General features: G+C 48.9%; 1 protein-coding gene and 1 long non-coding RNA gene across 2 annotated transcripts in view; one reads left to right on the forward strand and one right to left on the reverse strand.

The window, feature by feature from the left end:
• Nucleotides 1–4416: 4416 nt before the first annotated feature.
• On the reverse strand, nt 4417–13435 carry LOC118892512. The gene is made up of 3 exons (XR_005019310.1): nt 13336–13435; nt 11537–11648; nt 4417–4946 (listed from the first exon to the last, which is right to left on the reverse strand). It is a non-coding gene; the product is annotated as an uncharacterized LOC118892512 (long non-coding RNA).
• Nucleotides 12064–21318, forward strand: part of MAPKAPK2 (MAPK activated protein kinase 2) — a 43816-nt gene continuing 34561 nt past the window's right edge. Inside the window, exon 1 of the mRNA XM_036847272.1 lies at nt 12064–12601. Within this exon, the coding sequence (XP_036703167.1) occupies nt 12284–12601 (318 nt within the window). The 5' untranslated portion in view covers nt 12064–12283. The remainder of the gene's footprint in view (nt 12602–21318) is intronic.

Genomic DNA, 21318 nt, shown 5'->3' on the forward strand with positions numbered 1-21318 from the left:
CAGGGAGAGGGAGAGTAGGATGCTCAGCTCTTGTTCTCCTCCCAACACCTTTAATGGCTTTTGGACCAAGATCTTGATCCAGAGAAATAGATTATTGGAATTTTGGTTTGGGAAAAAATAGCCATCTTAGTTTCATTGCCATTTTTTCCAAGCCTAGAACAGGGTCCAGTGGAGCCCATCCAGGGTTGGCATGGGGGTGAGGTCACAACAGGGTAACTGATGGGAGAAGAAACTCTAGGATAGAGCCTTATGCCCCAAGCTGTCTATCTTTGGGTGGCCCCTATTCCCTGCTCAGGAAAGCATGGTGCCTAAGAAGACAGGGTTGGGTCCCAGCTTCCCACCTTCAAATCCCCACTCCAGTCCTTACTTTAAGTCACTTAAACACACTGGGCCTCAATTTCCTCATCTGGGTCCCCGAAAGGATATTAGTAACACCTGCCTTGTAGGGCTGTTCTGGGAATTGCTTAACACATGGCGAGCGCTTAGAACCATGTCAGGAACATAGGAAGTGCTTGATCAATTGGCGTGATTATGACTTTTATTTGTCTTTCCCTGAGTGCCAGCCACCATCTTCCATTCCATCTGCCCAGCAAAAATAAGTGTCATATTCTGTGGCAGGCACTGGACAGTCACCCCCAGGGATGGATAAGAAGTTTGCAGGAGGCTTCACTGCCTGCCAGGTCTCTGTTCTTTTTTTTTTTTTTGTAAAGGGTTTTTGGGTTTTTTTTTTAAAACATTTTTTAAAAAAATGTATTTATTTTTATTTATTTATGGCTGTGTTGGGTCTTCGTTTCTGTGCGAGGGCTTTCTCTAGTTGCGGCGAGTGGGGGCCACTCTTCATCGCGGTGCGCAGGCCTCTCACTATCGTGGCCTCTCTTGTTGTGGAGCACAGGCTCTAGAGCGCAGGCTCAGTAGTTGTGGCTCACGGGCCTAGTTGCTCCGCGGCATGTGGGATCCTCCCAGACCAGGGCTCGAACCCGTGTCCCCTGCATTGGCAGGCAGATTCTCAACCACTGCGCCACCAGGGAAGCCCTCTGTTCTTAACACAGTGCGGAGCACACAACAGGTAGTGTCATCTTGACTTCAGGCTTCCTGGTTCCTTGCCCCCGGACCTTGCCCGTTCACCTTCATTTGCTTCTTCTGCTGCCCTGCTCTTTCTTTTCCCAGCTCTGTAGAAGATGGTCCCAGGTGTCCCAGCCCAGGCCACGCTGGAGTCCCGCCAGGCCCTTCCCTGACTCATCCTGGTGAGGAAGCCCGCTAATCTTCCCACTCAGCACGTCTCCCTTTCCAGGCCCTGGGTTCCCCACACACTCCCTGAGGAAGCTGGAGGAGGGCCGCTTGGCTCTGTAATCACCACACTTCTCGGTGGTAAACAAGAACCAGATTCCTGGGGAGTGACGCAGGCAGGAGCTCAGTGGCCCAGACAGCTGCGATCACACCGAGACTTGAAGAAACACCCCTGCTTGGGCCCTGACCTGTCTGGGGAAGGCCCAGGGGAAGGCTGCCCACACACCCCTCTTTGCTACCTTTCCTATTGACAGGGGTCTTTGCACCAGATGGCTCTGCAGACACAAGGGGGGCAGCCAGTGGGCCCAGATTCGGAGGTCTCCCCCACAGAACTGGGGAGCATAGCCCCATCCGTCCTCTTCCAGGATTGGTCTCAGCCTATTCCCTGATCTATACCCAGCTCCCACCCCAGGCCATCATCGCTCACTTCCTATCCCTTCCCTCACCGATGCTGGGAGAAGCCTCAGACTCCGGAGGATGCCCTGATCCCAGGAAGCACAGAGTAAAGGCTGCACTGCAGGCTGGCATGGCCACGAGCTACCCAAGCCTTTTGACTTTGGCTAACATGGCTCATCCAGGGCTTCCCTCTTGACAGTGGACTTTGGAGTTTAGGATCTGGTGTCCTGGGATTTAGGCCAAACACAGTCCATGCTAGTTCTTAAGCGAAAAGCTGGACTGGCTTAAATACCTCTGGAAGGATGCACGAGAAAATGGGGCAGAGAACTGGGTGGCTGGGAGAGAGCTGTTTACTATATGTCCTTTGGGGCTTTTGCATTGTGTACCATGTTCACGTACTAAAGCAGGGGTCCCCAACCCCCGGGCCACGGGCCGATACTGTTCCGTGGCCTGTTAGGAACCAGGTCGCACAGCAGGAGGTGAGCGGTGGCAAGCAAGCAAAGCTTCATCTGTATTTAGAGCTGCCCCACATCGCTCGCGTTACTGCCTGAGCTCCACCTCCTGTCAGCATTATGGTGAGTTGTATAATTATTTCATTATATATTACAATGTAATAACTATAGAAATAAAGTGCACAATAAATGTAATGAGCTTGAATCATCCCGAAACCATCCCCCCTCCCACCGGTCTGTGGAAAAATTGTCTTCCACGAAACTGGTCACTGGTACCAAAAAATTTGGGGACTGCTGTATTAAAGTTTCAGAGAGAGAGAGAGAGATGGAATATTCTGTAATTTTGTAAATCTTCTACGTGTTGAATATAGGGAAGAGTCCTTTGTCTCGCTCCTCAAGGCAGAAGGGACAGTGAGGCAGCTGCATTGGGGAGGCCTCATCTGGGTCCAACTTCAGGCTTAGAAGGGGCTGTCAGAGGCAGGTGGCTGCTTGGGGAGATTTTCCAAGTGTCTGAACGACTTGGAATCTTGTACTAAAAGGTGACACGTTGCTGAGTGCAGTGAGCCAGGAGGAAGGAGGGGGGACCTGTGACCCCTCTAGTGGACCTGTGACCACTCTCCCATCTCATGGACAGTTAAGCCCCTCTGTACCAGAGAGGTCGACACGGGCGGGTCATTCGGCTGCCTTTGCACTGGGAGCCAACACCAGGGGTCTGGCTACCGGGGGCCCAGTGTCCTTCCTGGTAGATGCCAGAAACTGCCTCCAATTTCCAGGTATTGTGTATTAATCTTAGTACATTTGTTTCTTTATTTTATTTTTTAAAATATTTATTTATTTATTTTAGGCTGTGTTCGCTCTTTGTTGCTGCGCGCGGGCTTTCTCTAGTTGCGGCAAGCGGGGGCTACTCTTCGTTGCGGTGCGTGGGCTTCTCCTTGCGGTGGCTTCTCTTGCTGCGGAGCACGGGCTATAGGCGCTCGGGCTTCTGTAGTTGCAGCACGCGGGCTCAGTAGTTGTGGAGCACGGGCTTAGTTGCTTTGCAGCATGTGAGATCTTCCCGGACCAGGGCTCAAACCCGTGTCCCCTGCATATTGACAGGTGGATTCTTAACCACAGGGGAGTCCCCATTTTTTTCTTTAAAAACACTTCTTTCTTTTTTGTTCTAAGTTCTTGCATTTATATCATGTGTTGAAGTTTGCACAGCACTTTCACATAGTATTACCAATGGCTCCCTGTTGCCCAAAGTCCAGAACCTTAGTGGAATGTCTAGCCCTTAAATCTGCTTTTCGCCTCACATCTTGACACTCTCCCCTGCACACCCTACATTCCAGCCTGTGCTGACCACCTGCTGCTCCTAAACAGGCTGTGCAATTTCTCATCTCCCTTTGCTGCATTGTTTAGTGTTACCCCTTTCTCCTCCTCTGCCTGGAGAATTCTTGCCCATATTTAGATCCCTAGGTCAAACGTCATTTCTTTGGTGAGAACTTTCTAGATGACTCTCTCCTGTTTGTGAGCCCTGAAGACCCATACTTAAACCCTCTCAAGGCCACACCCATTAGGACGGCTATTACCAAAACCAAAACCCAAAAAAACCTAGAAAATAACAAGTGTTAGCTAAGTGGAGAAATTGGAACTCTTATGCATTGCTGATGGGAATGTAAAATGATGCAGCTGCTATGGAAAATAACATAGCAGTTCCTAAAGAATTTTACATAGAATTAGCATAGGATGCAGCAATTCAACTTCTGGGTATATAGCTAAAAGAATTGTAAGCAGGGACTCAAACAGATATTTGTACACCCATGTTCATAGCATCGTTATTCACAATAGCCAAAGGGTGAAAGCAAACCAAGTGTCCATCAAGAGGGATGAGTGAATAAATAAAAGGTGGTATATATATATATAAAATGGTACAGCCTTAAAAAAAAGGAAATTCTGACACATGCTACAACATGAATGAACCTTAAATACATTATGCTGAGTAAAACAAGCCAGTCATAAAAAGACAAATACTGTATGATTTCACTTATATGAGTTTCCTAGAGTAGTCAAATCCATAGAGACAGAAAGTAGAATGGTGGTTGCCAGGGGCTGGGAGGAGGATGGGAGTCGGGAGTTATTATTTAATGACTTCAGAGAACTAATTTAGGAAGATGAAAAGTTCTGGAGATGGATGGTGGTGATGGCTGCACAACAATGTGAGTGTACTTAATGCCTCTGAACTAGTTAATAGTTAAAATGATACATTTTATGTTATGTATATACATAACCGTCACCATTTACATATACGTGTAAATATATATATATGTAACTTCTCAAGGCACTCAAGGTCCATCAGGGTCCTCTGAGCATTCCTATGCCCAGTACAATACTTGACCTTAACTGGTGCTCAGTCAATGTTTGTGGATATGAAAGGGGGTGCAAGATTGATGGTGGGGGTCAGGTGCAGGTACCAGGCTGGCCCACATGCCAACTTCTCTCTTCCAGCACATCCAATTTTCCCCTGCACCTACTGCTCCAATGAAGGGAGGGTTCTAGACATCTATCCAAAGCTGTGGGGAGACGCCTTTCCAGCATCAATGAGCGAGCTTCCAGGAATGAGAGGGACTTGCCCGCAACATGTACTATATAGGTCACACAAAAGGAAGAACTTCCTTTCATGATATAGTGAGACACCGGAAGTTCTGAGAGCCTAAAGTTTTTAAGGTCACACACCTACTTGTCTACATGTAGGTGTGGTCTTTTGAGAAAGTTGACAGATCAGGTGGTCTTCACAGGTCCTTTTCATCTCTACAATATTATAGTTTTCATAACCTAAAGAGAAACATGGGGGAAAAAGTTAGCTCCTACCTCTGTCATTTAATGAGCAAAAACAAAACAAAATGTGGGTTATACCACATGTACCTCATATATTTAGGTCATTTCTCAAAAGCTTATACATCCTAGGATCCTAAATTCACTACTGCTTAAATGACTTTATTCATTGCCTTTAACTCTCTGTCTTGGAGGAAGAGTCTTTGGAATCTGAGTAAGTTGCAGGTTGCAGACTGTTTCCTTCTTCTGAGCCATGCGCACAGGCTGGGATGGCTTCCCCAGAGTGGCCTGGCAGGTGTCAGGTGGCTGGACAACTTACAGGAGCATTTAGGAACATGGACTTTGACATGTGTGGAAACAGCATGAGTTTTGAATTCCAGCTCTTCTGCTCTAGTGTGATGACTTTGGCCGGGTATTTAACCTTTCTGAGCCACAGTGCTTTCAATGATTGGAATAGCAGAAATAATACTAACTAAGTACAGCCTGTCGAGAGGATTGAAAGAGATGATTGGTATGAATGTACCTGCTGCATAATAACCGCCCCACAGAGACCAATCAGTATGTGTCAGTAACAGCTCAAAACTTGGCACAGGAATATTAATCTAGGGAGTATTATCTCCCCCTTCATTATACAAAAATAATGCAGAGGTGCAGTTATTATAGTAGTAAGTGGTAGAGGTGGGATTTGAACCCAGGACTTGATTCCGCCATGTTCTGCTGCCTCAAAATTATGGTCTCATGGGAAGCTGTTTATTCTTATACACTTAGGAAATTGCTACCCAGTCCACACACACACAAACACACACACACACACACACACACACACATCTCTTCCTACCTTTCCTACCTTCCCACTCCCATTTACTCATCTTAAGTGAGGGATGGAAAAAAATTCCAGGGGTCAGCAGGTTACCAGACAGAGACCAATGACCCTTTGGGTTGACACACCCTGGTTGTGTTCCTGGATGGCAAATCCCCTTTACCTTTCTCCCTTCCCCATTTCACTATCCAGGCTGAATGCTCATCTGAATCGCAATTGACATGCCAGATACAGGCTAGACTGGAGGGGCAAAACTTTTAATATGGGACAACAGTCTTGGGTTATCTTGACTATGGTGGAATATTTACCCCTTTCCTGTCCATTTCCCATACTAAGGCACGGAATTTACAGTTAGGCAACCTGTAGTCTTAATTAGTCCCATTTTCCGTCCCTTTGGACCAGGTCATGTCTGTCGATGTGCAGAAGCTAAGTTTCTGTTCCCCCCTAGGTACTTCCTTCTTTCTCTTCCCATTCCCATTCGTCCCCTCTGCTCTGGCGGCTCCCTGCTGTGGCATTAAACAGTCAAAGGATGGGGTGCAGATAAGGGCATTGGGGTGGGGGAGCAGAGCTTTTCTTCCCCTCTGAGATGTCCTCATATAGGCGACTGCCCACAATATTTGCTTTGGGTAAAATTTCTTTCTGTGGATCAGTCCCTAGCACTTTCAGAGATTTCAGAAATTTTGTGATGAATAATTCTTGTATATCTGTCATTTTTGCTTTGGAGAATTTCTCAATCTCTCAAAGAAAAACTAGCCTATAACATGAAGACTGCTTATCTCTCCTAGGCCTCGAGTCATTTTCCTTTCCAAGAGTGAGCTTTCAGTGAAGAGAGCCTTTCCTGTGAATCATGCTCCCTTCTGCAGTATTTTGTGTGCCCCAGCAATAGATACAAAGGCCACTTTATCTGTGTGCATATATCTATCCAACAGCTTGCAGATGATCGTATTTCATCAAGAGTGTGTTATCTGAAAATGTGCAGGAAATTCACCTCCATAGATTTTCACCCCTTGTCATCCATTCATAATGCCATATCACAGCAAAATAGGAAATTTTTACTCTGATGGTGGAAGGCAGGACGGGGGAAGCCTTGAGAAGAGATATTGTCATGGATTCACAAGTAATCGTATCATATAACCCAGCCATGCAAATTAACACAGACCTATACTCTGTAACAGATTAGGTCAAGATTGAAGGAAATTGAGGTGTGGGAGATTTAAAGTTTATCTAAAATGGAAAGTATAGGCCATACCTCTTTAGGTCATTCCTGCCCAGAAATGGCAAGATACCATATTTTGGACACCAAGAAGGATATGTGGGTGTATGTCTGCTTAGGATTTAGAGTGGGGGCCATGAAAATGGACTTTGGGTCAGAAAGACCTGGGTTCTGTGCTTTGTTAACTATGTACCCCTAGGAAAGTTATTCAATTTCTCTAGGACTAAGTTTCCTCATTTTTAAAATAGATAAATGAGGATAACAGTACGTATCTCATAGGGTTGTATAATAGTTAGAATGGGATTTGGATGTGAGTGATAGAAAACTTAGAACATCAGTTGCTGTAATAAGAAGGACATTTATTTCTATTTCATATAAAGGCTGGGTAAGTTGTTTAGGGCTGATACGATGGATCCAGGCTCCATCTTCTATCCATACTCCATGGATAGAAGGACATAGACTATATCTTTTTGCTCTGTCATCCTCAACCTGTGGCCTCCAATTCATGATTCAAGATGGCTGCTCAAGCTCCAGCCATTACATAAAAAAAAAAAAAAAAAATTATTTATTTATTGGCTGCATTGGGCCTTAGTTGCTGCACGTGGGCTCTTCGCTGCAGTGCTTGGGATTCTCTCTAGTTGTAGTGCGCGAAGGCTCCAGAGCTCGGGCTCAGTAGTTGTGGCGCGTGGGCTTAGTAATGCCCTGTGGTATGTGGGATCTTAGTTCCCCAACCAGGGATTGAACTGGCGTCCCCTGCATTGCAAGATGGATTCTTAACCACTGGACCACCAGGGAAGTTCCTCCAGCCATTACATTTTTATTCCAGCCACCAGGAAGGAGAAAAGAGGAAGAGAAAGAGGAGGACTTACCTCTTTTCTCAACAGCTTCCATTTACAAGTCATGAACACAGCCAGCTGTAATGGAGGCTGGGAAATGTAGTTTTGATTCCGGGCAGTCATGTGCTTAGCTAAATACTGAAGATTCTTTACTATCAAAGAGGGGGAAATGGATACTGGCGGAAACAACCAGCAATCTCTACCACAGGCCCTCAGGAGATTTAAATGAGACAATGGCGGGCTGAGCACAGTGTTGGGTATAGAGTAAGCACTCAGTAATCGCCATCATTATCATCATCGTCACCATCATCGTGAGGAGGTGGGGAATACTCTGAAACTATGACAAGACATTGCCTTATTTTAACCTCATCTTTCTGATGAAGTCACCCATATCCACCTCCCTTTTAAGACACTATGAGCTTCACCTTTTATGAAGGTCAGACACCTTTATGTGTCCTTATGAAATAAAACTACATAAAAGGAAAGCAAAGGAATGATGAACCTAGGATTCAAGATAATGGTTATCTTGGCCAGAGAAAACAGAGGTGGGTTGGGGGTGAATGGAGGAACCACCTAGTTAGATGTATGCTACTGTCAAAGTCCTGGTTTTCATTTTGGGTAGTGGATTCACAGGTGCCTACTGCATTATTAAAAATAACTAAGGACTTTCCTGGTGGTCCAGTGGTTAGGACTTGGCACTTTCACTGCCATGGCCTGGGTTCAATCCCTGGTCAGGGAACTAAGATCCCTGCAAGGTGCAGCCAAAAAACCCGCCCCAAAACAAAACAAAACAAAACAACCAAACTAATAACTAATTAAATAAAAGCAGAGATACATGGACCAATGATTCAGTGGTGAGGAGGATTATAATTAACCAAATTCTATGTACCTGAGGTCTTTAAATTGTCTTTGTGTGTACAGTATTGCATGGCATATGTGTTTGCATGTCAATAGTAGACAAAAATAGTACTTTCTATTTGCATAGACTTTTTTTTTTTTTTTTTTTTTTTTTTATAAAGTAGGCTATTTAATTTTATTTATTTATTTTTGGCTGTGCTGGGTCTTCGGTTCGTGCGAGGGCTTTCTCTAGTTGCGGCAAGTGGGGGCCACTCTTCGTCGCGGTGCGGGGACCGCTCTTCATCGCGGTGCGCGGGCCTCTCACTATCGCGGCCCCTCCCGTTGCGGGGCACAGGCTCCAGACGCGCAGGCTCAGTAGTTGTGGCTCACGGGCCCAGCCGCTCCGCGGCATGTGGGATCCTCCCAGACCAGGGCTCGAACCCGTGTCCCCTGCATTAGCAGGCAGATTCTCAACCACTGCGCCACCAGGGAAGCCCCTGCATAGACTTTTAACTTCTGAAGTGCTTCTACATATCCATAAAAATTGTTTAAGTAGTTCATTACAGATGGTTGAGAGCTTGGTATTATACAAATAGGACTTTGGACTTCCATGTACTAAGAAAAAATATTTTATTTTATTCTTACAATAGCTCTACAAGGGAGGCAGGACAGATGTTATCATCACTGTTGGACAGATGAGAAAGAGGGAACTGAGAGGGCACGGGACTTGCATGAGGTTACATAGTTAGTTAGAACTGGAATGGAACTTAAGACTCTGGATCTCTTGCCCATCTTAGGTTCTTTCTTTAGCCCATCTCACTCCCCAGTTATTATCCATCCATTAGACATTTATTTTGTGTCTGTTACATGCCAGGCATATTGCACTTATGTGTTTGTGTTGATATATGTATATGTTTTCTGGGTGCTGTGTGTGCAGCTTCTGTAATCTCTATGTACTGAGTCCTTGTGTGACTCCTGGGCCTAATTGGTCCTTGTAATTCCAGGAGGAAGTCCCAGCTGTGGTTTCAGTTGTCTAGTTATTCCTAGGTCACTGGGCTGCAGCATCTCCCCAGAGTCCCAGCTAGATAGGAAGGCAGCTTTGATATCAGGGGCAGATCCCCAGGCAGTGGGCACAGAGCAGAGGAGCAAGCCAGCAATGCCTCAGTCATGATAAGATTTACTATTTCATGATCATTTCTAGCTTTTGGGTAGTTCTCATGAACACTATCTCATTTAATTCTCACTCAGCCCTGATATTCGATTTTATTATTTGTCTCCTTTTTTCAGATACAAAGAGGAGAGACTTGAACTCAGGTCATTTGTCTCTAAATTCTGTTCTCTTTCCACTGTGCCTTCTGTCTCTGAAAGGGCAAAAAGAGCTTATCCTTTGTCTAGCCTTGTGGAGGGAAGCAGGTGAAAACTCAGTGCCAGGCAGTAGGAAGCCACTGGTGACCCTCTGCAGAGGAAAAAAGACCAACTCCCAGCGCTGCGCAGCCCCAGCCCAGCTGAGATGAGACCGAGGAGCAGGCGCTTCTACCTCCCCATCCCTGCGTCCTTCTCTCAGTCCTTGGGCTTCTCCCTTGTGTGCCTCAGGGAGGTGATAGTAGTGCTGCAGAACGGGTGAGGTGTTTTCCAATCTCTGTGGCCGTAGGCTGTCTTTTTATCTTTGAGGAGTCAGAGGAATGGAGAACTGTCTAATAACTTATCCACCCTCTAGCATGAGAGGAGAGCTTCCGCCGCCTGCTATTGCAGAGGAGAATCCCTCTGCCCTCACCTCCCAGACTTGTGTCAGTGCCACTCTCCTGATGCTGTCTGCTTGTACCTGTCTTCTCCCCCACAGATCAACACCATCCACCACTGCAGGCCTGAGCATGGCACCTTGCACAAAGTCAAGGTGTACGCTAAATTAACTGTGCTAAGAGTGAGTATCTGTGTTAGGGGAATCATATTTCTCCTTGGTCCATGGAATGGACCAAGGAGTGACTCCTGGGAAGGGACTCTGCTGGGAGGGTAACTTCTACCTTTCAGGCTACCCTTCACTCCATCCTTGCCTGGGCTCGGTCCTCAGGGCACCTGTCCTTAGGATGTTCCCTCCTCTGCTTCTCCCTGAGCTAGGTCTCCCTGGACAAGGGGGCTCTAGAGTGTTGGGGGAACGTGTTAGGGGCCACGTGTGGCCATAGGTAAAGTCACACTCTCTAATTTGGCCTTATCAGTAATTAAGCTGAGGTTTTGTCTTCACCTCTCTTGCTCCTTGTCTTATTTCTGAGCTGTTTTACTAGTCAGAGTGGGGAGGAGGTCAGCAGGAATGTATTTCATGATCATCCCCAAACCCCCATCAGAATGTGTATCGAGACCCTCTGGCAGCTTAAATTTAGGGCCTCCCCAGTCTCCTCCCCTGATCTGGGCTATGCTTAGGTCCAGCTAGATCCTTAGTATCTTCCTCAGAGACATGGGGTTAAATTGGACTAGAACTTGGCTTCTTCAAAAATACCCATTTCTTATGGCTGTAGGTTCAGGGCCTAACTTTTCCACATTGGAAATCAGGAACTATTCCCCAGACCTTCCCTTTTTGGTACATTGTCTCAGGGAATTCTCTCCACACCCCATTCTTCCCACTGGGAGAGGTGCACCGACTTGCTCAGGATCACACAGCCAGTCAGAGGAAAAGGCTCCCTGATTTCAGGTAGTCTGAATGTCAATCCATCCTCTTCCTGCCCTGTATCCCTTTTTAGCTAATTTACATGAAAAAATGTTCAAAAGTATAATTACTAAATTGTTCATATTTATACGATAATAAATCTTTACCGAAGAACAAATTTGTGAGAAAAGAAATGCAAAACTCAGAGGAAAGTGTTCAAGTTAAAATATTCCGTATTTGCCTCACCCTATTCCGAGAATGAGTGGCCTCTGTAATTCCAGGTCACCCCAGAGGTCTCATCTGGCTCATACTTGCTAGTCATCCCTCGCCTTCGAAATACACCCCCAGCTGCTGCTGTCTAAAAGAGCCAGACAATTGGAGAAAAGTGGATTATCTATCTGATTATGCAGCTACTTTCATACGCCTCCCCTTTCGCTTTGCGTGGCCCTGATTATTTAAGAACTACGATTTCTCGGTCCCGGCTCCCTGTCCCCAGCCCCAGTCCCCAGCTTTGGCCCTTCACGCTCCGGAAGCCTCGCGTCCTCCCCTTTAAGGCCAGCCCCTCCCCCACGCCCACGCCTCCCCAGCTCCGTCCCGCCTCCCCAAGCCCTGCCCCCTCCGACCCTCCCCTTTAAGGACCGGCCCCGGACGCAGACGAGGCTGTGACGCGGCCGCCGGCCCTCGGGCTGGGTACTTTGTCGCGCGGCCGCTTCCCCCCCGGCCGGGGCCCCACCGTCCCGCGTTCCACCGAGCGCCTGGCCCCCGGGGGGAGGGTGGGAGGGAGGGAGCAGGGTCGGTGGGCGCCAGCGGCGCACAGCGGGACCCACGGAGCCCCGCGACCCGCCGAGCCTGGAGCCGGGCCGGGGCGGGGAAGCCGGCTCCAGCCCGGAGCAAACTTCGCAGCCGGGCTGGGGGTGGCGGGGAACCCGTCCGGAGCCGGAGGAGGGGCCCGCCGCGGGCCCTCCCGCCGCTGCTCCCGCGCCTCCGGGCACCATGCTGTCCAACTCCGGTGCTGTTCCCCAGCCCGCCGCCACCGCCGCCACCGCACCATGCTGTCCAACGCCGGCGATGTTCCCCAACCCGCCACCGCCGCCGCAACCCCCCGCCCCGGCCCAACCTCACCCCCCGGCCCAGCCGCCGCCGCAGCCCCCGCAGCAGTTCCCGCAGTTCCACGTCAAGTCGAGCCTGCAGATCAAGAAGAACGCCATCATCGACGACTACAAGGTCACCACCCAGGTCCTGGGACTGGGCATCAACGGGAAAGTTTTGCAGATCTTCAACAAGAGGACCCAGGAGAAATTCGCTCTAAAAGTAGGTTTGGGGCCCGAGGGAGGGGAGGACGGGCGGACGGGGTCTCCCGGGGACCACCCCCGGCACTCCGCAGCGGCCTAAGCTCTCGGTGGCTCAGCGTGGTCGCGCCGACGCTTTCCTCGGACTGGCGTCGGGGCCGCGGAGGAGTGGCCGCGGCGGGGCTGCCCGTCCCGCGCGCGCGAGGGGTGCCAAGTGCGCGGCAGGGGGCGGGGGGCAGCGGGAAGGTCAGGTCCCGGCGGACCGCACAGCCGAGACCGAGTTTCCGGTCACCTCCGGGTGTGAGTGGCGGGGACTCGAGAGGACTCTTGAGGACCCTGCCATTTTGGGTTTGAGCGGCATCCAGCCGAGTCGCAACGGTTGGCTTCGGGACCACTTCTGCTAATTTTCCCCCTAGTCTCAAGGAAGTGATTTTCGGGGGTTGTGGTTCCCCATCCTCTCCTCCCTCCTTTCTTTCTGTGGGCACAAAAGGCCCATTACTCATTGAGCTGGTTGGTCGGTTGGTTTGGAGAAGTCGTATCTCAGAGGTTTATTTAGCCTCGCTCCTTATTTGGGAGCCGGAATGTGTGATTTCACTTCCCTGGGCCTTGCGAGTGCGGCTGTGCTGCCTTGGGGCGCGCCGGCCGGGGAGGTGCAAGGCTGGAGATTCCGCTGGGACACCGACACCGCCCCCACCCCACGACCGCCCCGGGCGCGAGGGAGGATTTGTTTTGATCCGAGAGGGTGCGCCCTCCTACCTTCAGTGCCTGCGAGGCTCCAGATGGGAGGCCAGCAGGCTCCAGCGCGGTGTCTCCTGTTTCCATAGCTCCATTGATCATTGTAAACCGGGTCCGTAAACCACGGCTTGGCCAGTGCTGATTCCGCAAATTGGAGATGGCCACTTGAGTCCTGGACATGGGCGATTGGTGGACAGCAGGAGGGAGCGTTTTCCTGGAGCTGGGGAAAACCAACCTCTTTTTTTTTTTTTTCTTTTCTTTTTTAAGGGGATCTGGTAGGGGGGAGAATGGGGATTTCAGTGAGAGTATCTACTTCGGAAGTTAAACAGAATGGACTTGGAGGTCTGATGAGTCGCCAGTGCAGTGTGAGCCACTGTTCAGGGTCATGAAAAAGGTTTTCCCCAAAGAGGGGTTTCAGATCAAACCACATCTCTAAAGGTGACCCAAAACGCCTTTTTCCCCTGGGGTGTCTTAATGATTGGAGGAGGAGAAAAATACTTCCTGTGTTATATTTTCTCTTCCCCCTCAATCCCTGTGGCTAGCTGTGTTTCAGCTATTCATACGAAACTCAGATATGTGTTATGGGTGGAACTGTTGGAATATATAATTAGATATAAGACCCTGGTACTTGGGGGTTGAAGAAGACAAGCATGTTCAACTTAACAGATTTTAAGGCCTCTAAAATTAGTTTCTTGCTGCTTTCATCCTCCCTTTTGGGGGAGAACTTCAGCTAGCCTCAACACTGTCAGATTTGTTTGGTTTTTACTATAAGCTGTTGCTGAGGGCTTTTGGTTGTTTGGTGTCGACTTTTGGAGAAGGAATATATCAGTATCCTGAACCCTTTATTATTTGTGCCTTAGACCGTTCTTTCCCTACTCATAACTGGGGGCAGGGAAGGAGAGTGGTTGTTTGACCCCGTGGCTCTAACCTCGGGGAGTGGAGTTGAGTGAATACTGTTTGACCACAGTTAACCTGTACTGTTGAGGAAGTGACAGACATTCTTTCCAGGAGAGTTTTCTATCCCCTCTGAGACGCCATCTGCCTTCACCCATCAGCAGTTTGGGGACACTGGCTGCTCATTTTCTTGGATAGCTGGAATATGGTATAAAGACTTCAGAACAAAAGCTCTCAACTTCTGCTCCTTATTCTATTTAATAGACACAGAAAACCACCCTCTAAAATGCTTTTGGGTGGCAATTCAGATTTCTATTGTAATTAATAGGAGAAAGATTTGGATTTTTTCCCCCTTCGAATGGTTTTGAAAGGAAGGATCCAGCAGTATTTTATTTTATTTTTTAAACATCTTTATTGGAGTATAATTGCTTTACAATGGTGTGTTAGTTTCTGCTTTATAACAAAGTGAATCAGCTATACATATACATATATCCCCATATCTCCTCCATCTTGCGTCTCCCTCCCACCCTCCCTATCCCACCCCTCTATGTGGTCACAAAGCACCGAGCTGATCTCCCTGTGCTAAAGATCCAGGAGTATTTTAAATAACACTGATAGTTTGTCCTTCTCAGGTTAGAAGTGGATGAAGATTGAAGTCAGAGTGTGTTTTGACAGGCAGCCTGCTCCCAGATCTTACAAGTTGACTCAACTGTTAAATTGTAGATTTCCCACATATCTTTGTGTAAAAACTTAATAATAGAGGAAGAAAGAAGGGATGAGGCATTCAGAGACTGTTAGCAGTGTCAACAGCGCTTCCAATATCCAAATACTGGCTGAGACATAATTACAGCTGTGGGGGGAATCTGGTTCAAAGAATTCTGTTCCAGAGACACACACCAAAGAGATTTCTAGATCTTGAATCTTGATTAACTTAACCATAGGTGCTGAGTACTGAAATGATTTTCAAAACCAGGAGTGTTTTGATTATTAAGCAAGGGAGGAAGAGGTGGTGGGGCAGGAGGGATTGCCTCATCGGAAAGGTGCCTGAAGAAAAAGGGAGGAGACCTCTGCTCTACCCAGGGTGTTAGGTCAAAGAGCTGTAGAGCAGCAGCAGGGCCTGTCATGGGGGTTCTGGTATCTGCTATCTCACAGCCCTGAGAGTTGATGAGAGGTGGCGGCTGCCTTGATGCCCTGCTCCCTGTCTGTGATCTGGTGACCTCTTAGTCCTATTAAATGTAATCAGTAATTTAAAAAAGAGTCCCAATCCGCCCTGCTATTTCTCTGCCTCCATCTGAGAGAGGTAACATTTACATGCTTTTTGGTGGGTGCTATGACCTTGCCTCACCATCTCTCCTGGCTGCTTTTGCGAAGATCTGAGTCATACTCATACTTCTGTCAGAGTTGGAAGGGACTTTAGAGGTCATCTCATCCAACCCTCTCATTTTGCAGATGAGAAAACCAAGGCCCAGAGCAGAGGCTTGCTTGAGGTAATACAGCCATGCACTTGGCAGAACCAGGATTAGAACCCAGGACGCCTGACCGCTTCCCACTTGGGAACTGCACTGACATCAGCAGGCTTGGCCCTGGGACTGGCTGCTGCTCCAGAGCCTCTCAAGACCGAGGAGCTACTGTCACCGCAGGCCCTCCTTGACTGTTGGCCAGGGGGTGCTGGGTAGGGACTTATCGGCTTCCCAGCAGAGATCGCCAGAGTTGGAGAGGCAGCTTACAAACCAACTCACCAGCTCCATGAGTTTTGAATCTTCAGTAACAAACATTTTTTTTACCACCCCCTCCCCTTTTTAGGAAGTGTTAGCTAGAAATCTTATTTACTAGTATTATTTTTTGTGCAAGAACATGAGAATTCTATTCACTATTTCTTTGGTAGGGACGCCTAGTCTCAACTCACTTGTGCGGTAATCGGTCCTATTCCCTGTGGGGTTTTTCAGTTGCTTACTGCTTCATTGTGTCATGGTGACTCTTAGGTATTAGCTGAACAAATTTAATTAAAGCCAGCACCGTTGTCCCTCTCTGCCGTGTGACTCTGATTCGGTGAAGCATATTACTGCTTTACAAAATATAGAATGTTGTCATAACTTATCTCTGTTTGTCTTTCCGTTGTGTCGATCAGAGGAAACAAAGTACTGTTCCTTCTCCTTGCCTTTCTCCAGCAATCCTCCCTCTCCAGGTGACTTCGTGTCACCGCCATGTGGCTTCCTTGGTGTTCTGAAGGGGAGCTGATCAGAACCTCTCATGGTTGAGTGGGAGAGTCGGGGCTCCCACATCCCCTCAGTGCAGGCCGCCCCCTCTCCAGCACGCCTCGTGCTGTGTACCGATCGGGGAGCAAGAGAGTTTGTGGCTGGGTGAGGGGCAGTGTCCCGAATTGGGGTTTGCTGGATGGAATCACAAGGTGAGGAAAGTTTCATTAATCAGCCAATCTCTTCTATCTCTACTCTTGTTACAGTAGTTAACAGTTCTCTGAGCATCCTACCATATGCTTTGTTGTATGGAGGATACAGACATTGAAAGTGGCCTTAAAATTTTGGAGGTCAGGACGCTTATTTGGAGAAGGTGAAATTAACAAATGTAGTCTAGGGCTGTACTGCCCAGTATGGTAGCCAATGCCCACGTATAGCTATTTAAAATTAGCTAAAATTGATTAATTAAATTAAACTAAGTTAAATTTAAAAATCAGTTGCTAGCCACATGTCACGTGTTCAGTAGCTACATGTGGCTAATGGCTACTGAATTGAACAGTGGAGAAGAACACTTTCGACCTTGTAGAAAGTTCTATTGTACTTTGCTGGTCTAGGGGTTAAATTGTGTGGTTGGGAATAGAAGAACTTTGAAGAGGCAATCTGTGAGGACCGAAGGAGCTGAGGACAGTCTCTGAGGAATGAGCACATCTGCAGGAGGTGATGGTGGCGTTGCCCTCGGGGCAGCTGAGGGGAGAGTGGATCAGTTGGTAAGGAGCAAGTGGGGCTGGTGATTCAGAATTGAGCGTAACCGCTCTTTGTGTTAAAAGCAAGTTTTAAAGTGTTTGAGGAGCATGAAGTAAACTAACAGGATGTTATAAAGAAAGGTTACAAATCTCTGAGGTTGGGGCTTGTGGTTTTTTGAGGGAAGGTGTAGCTTCTGGGTTCAGAGACCCTGTTCCTTGCTTTGGGCCCTGCCCTGGTTGCTGTCTACTGCAGCAGGACTCTTGACGTCCACTGAGGCAGGATTAAAGCTGGGGCAGCTCATGGTTCTTTTTCACTTATGAATTCTGGGCTTTGATAGAGCTTGAAAATAATCTCCAGCTAAGATGTGGGATCAGTGGCTGACAAAAGGGGGAGAAAAGCAGCCCCAGGCCTCAGGACCAAATATTGATGGGTGTCTGGGAAATGAAGGGGTCCTTTTTAGAGGATGAAGGTATTGGGATTCATAATTAAGATGTTTTGACTGCTTGGAATCTGAGGAGTTGGGCCATCATCAGTTGATGATTTTATTTAAGAAGCAGGTGCAGGGGATTCAGGGAGAGGCCTGGAGGAGCCAAGCTTCAGGACTGCTGGAGGCAAACTTAATCCCTGGCCACATCCTGGGGATGACGGAGGCCCCCTCCCTACCCGCAGAACCCAGGGATGTGTGGAGTCTGTGCCAGGAGGAATGCCAGCCATGGCGGGGAAGACAGGGCTTCAGTATCTGCATCTGAGTCTTTTCACGATTCCCAAGTGGCCCTCCTATGCTCTGATGCAGGATTCTCCCTGGTAATTTGACATCTGTGGCACAGGATTCATACTTTCCTGCTCCCTCTCCTCTGCATGAGGCCTTCCCAAGGATCCTGTGGGGTCTCTTTTTTCCCTTCCTCCCTGTGCTGCACCTTTCCAGTTGCTGCAGTGTCCTGGACAGAAGTGGGTGGGCAGGGCAGAGCTGTTCTTTGTGTTTGAAGGGGCTGCTGCTGCTCTTGGTAATGATATAAGGCTCAGTGGCAAAGGGACCCACAACTCATAGTTCCTTAGGGCTCACAACACTCCCTGCTTATCTTTCTTGACCCTTTCCACCTCACCGAGGAAGAGGCTGGGCCAGTCCAGAAAGGTTCAGTGGTATATCCAAGGTCTTACCTGGTATCAGCATCAGAGCCGTGTCTTGGGACCTGGTTCACTGGGACCTCCTCTTGGTCTGGGTTCCTTTGGTGTTTTGGTTGCTAGAGGTAAGAGTATGGGGTTTGTGGACCTGGCGGTGCAAAACTCATCTCCACTAACTGGTCACTAGGATCTTTCTACATTAGTCATCTTAGAAATGGGGCCATTGGTAATAAGATGGGACCATGCCACTGAGCAGCTTGATGTACACCAGATATGTAACCAAAATCAGATTTTATACCTTTTCTAGTCCTTAGGGGAATAGTGATATTTTGTGTTTTAAGATATGTATGGATATAAATATCTAGGGATGAACCCGATACCATGGGTTATGTGCTAGATTAGAAAGAAAGAAAGAGAGAGAGAGAGAGAGAGAGAGAGAGAAAGGAAGAAAGATGGATAGAGCTAGTCTTGGTGCCCTGCTAACTAGCTGTGTGACTTTGAACAGGTCAGTTAAACTTTCTAGGCCTCAGTGTACACATCAGAGGGTCAGGCTACCAGTGGCTTCTGGGACATGGCAGTGTGGGATGGTGGAGGGCTGTGCTGGAGGCAAGAGGCAGGAGAGCTTGCTGACTTGCTCCACGTCTGACCATCAGCAGTATCTGGCCCAGCGTGGATGCCCTTTTGATAGGCTTGCTGCTGGGTTGCAGGGCAGCTCCTGTCCAGTTAATTAATAACCACCACTGACCAGCTGTGCCTTCTCTTGTGTGAAGACTTGGTGAGTGTTCCAGCAAGTGCCTCAGCAGAGAGGATGGACTGTGTAACTCAGTGGGGTGTGAATCCTCTCCTTCCTTGAAATCAGAAGAATCTTAGTGTTCTGGTGGCTCAGGGTAGAGATGGGAACTCTTCATTTTTTTCCCCATCTGAAACTCCTTCCCGTTTGAAGTTACGGGGCCAAACCTGGCTGCTGTGGTTGGCTGTGCAGGCTGTGCCCTGCACAGGGCACCTGGCTGAGGGAGGAGGAGGGGGGCTCTGATCCAACCCACTGTCCACTTGTCAGGCTTTGCCTTGGTGTGTGACTGGGTCCATACAGATGGGTGCCTTCTTCTAATTCACTTGGAGTTGTAGTATGGGTTTGGGGCTGTTCTGAGGTGAGAGCTGGGGACTGGTTCCCAGAGCTTATGGGGAAGTTAGGATGTACATCCAGGCACCACTTCTCACCCGTAGGACTGGGTACTAAGGGATGTGAGGAGACTGAGGAAGCAAGAGGAGAGGGGGATGCCTAGTGAGGTCTGTTTTCGTTTCTCTTCTTCCTGCCATTCAGGGCTAAAGCTGTGTTTTCAGCCCTGGGGTTTTGGACTGAGGTCCTGAGTGCCAGGCCAGAAGATTTTGTTGGAGGAAGAGGAGACTCAGTGGAAGCGGGGATAGGGTTGTGCTCCCCTCTGGCGGTGCACAGTTCTTGGGGGTCTTTATTCTCTGATCCGGTAAACACCTTAATGTGCCATCTGCCAGGTAGTACAGGCTGGGATGTGGCTCCAAGGTCAACCTTTATCTGTAACTGATGTTCCCTTCTAAGACCAGCCAAGCTGTGTGTTCATTCTGCCAGGAACCTGAGCTGTCCAGAAGGATCGTATGAAAGGGCATCTTACTCTTGAGGGACGTTTCCAGGCATCTCCATGGCCAGTGTCCATCCAGGGCTCTTCCAGGGACGTGAGGAGTGGTGAAGGCTTTTCTGTCTCAGAGAAGATGTGGTGAACATCTCTGTTTGGCTTATCTCCGGGATGGTTCTTTTGAACCTGAAGCAAAGGTGAAATCTCTCTAGTCACAGGTAGAGGGACTTGGGAGGAGAGCCCTTGACGGCCCCGCCAGCTTCTCCACCTTCATGCTCCTGTGGGGCTCCTTACCCTCCTGGGCCCTCCCAGGAGGTGATTGAGTTGATCACTTTGCTGCCATTTTGATTATTCATATTGTTATGAGGCTCCCAGCCCACACTGGACATTTGTAACCAGGCCTCCTGCCCAGGGCCCAGAACTGTCACTCAGCCCCTCTGTCTCAACAGCTAAAAATAAACCTGCCACTGCTGCAGTCTCCCCTCGCAGCCAGGCCCTGACGCCTGTCCCAGGTCTTCCTGCCACACTGCTGGGCTGTTTCTCACACTCACTTGCACCCCCTCCCCATTGGCCCCCTTCTCTTCCAGCCTGAGCTTGGTGGGTGGTTTGGGGCCAACTGGCTTTTCTGAGTGCTGAGAGTGAGCCGTGCCTGCTGCTTCTCCAGGTGTCGACATTTATGTGTGGAGGCTCCGTGGAGCTCGGGGAAGGATGAATTAGCCAGGGAGGAGGGTGAGCGGGTTTGGCGCTGTTGGACTTTGTGTGTGCTTGCATCCAGACCTGGCTTCCTCCGGACTCCACCCGCAAGCTAGCCTCCCTGGCAGAAGGAGTGTGCGGATGAGTAGAGGAGCCCAGCGCGGCTGTCCCAGGCCCTCGCCCAGCCACCCGCCCTGTGGCTGAGCGTGCTACCTGCCCCAGGACTCCTGCCCTGCTGCTAAGCTGTACTCTCCACCTCTGCAGCATGGGGCTTCAGGTTACCAGATTCAAAAGTGTGACCTCATCTCTTTGGCTTCCAAGAATAACTGGGCCCTGGCTCTCAGGGCCTGTTTCATGAGTCAGGCCATGGCCCCTCTGGCCCTCCCAGCTCAGCCACCTGCAGGATGTCACAGAGAGCATGGGTGTCTTCTACCTCCTGACTGTGGGGGGCAGGGGTGTTGGTGATCTGTGTCCCTTGAGGTCCATCGAGGTGGCCTCTTCTACTGCCCGTGGATCCTGGGGCACTGTAGAACAAGGAGAGGAAACGGGCTCGGATAGCTGAGATACCTACTTAACTGATAGATACTGGGCAGAGCATTTCCTTTAGTTGACTTTGACATTCTCTTCTTTCTGAGTTTTCTAATCCTTGGACAGGTGTTGGTACTAATCCTGTTGGATAGGAGGATTCTGTGTTTTCTGGTATTAGGGTTTATCTGGGAGGAGGAGTGCATGGGAGAGAGCCGAGGTAG

The sequence above is a fragment of the Balaenoptera musculus genome, chromosome 1 (genome assembly GCF_009873245.2).
Source record: "Balaenoptera musculus isolate JJ_BM4_2016_0621 chromosome 1, mBalMus1.pri.v3, whole genome shotgun sequence".
In the NCBI taxonomy this organism is placed as follows: domain Eukaryota; kingdom Metazoa; phylum Chordata; class Mammalia; order Artiodactyla; family Balaenopteridae; genus Balaenoptera; species Balaenoptera musculus.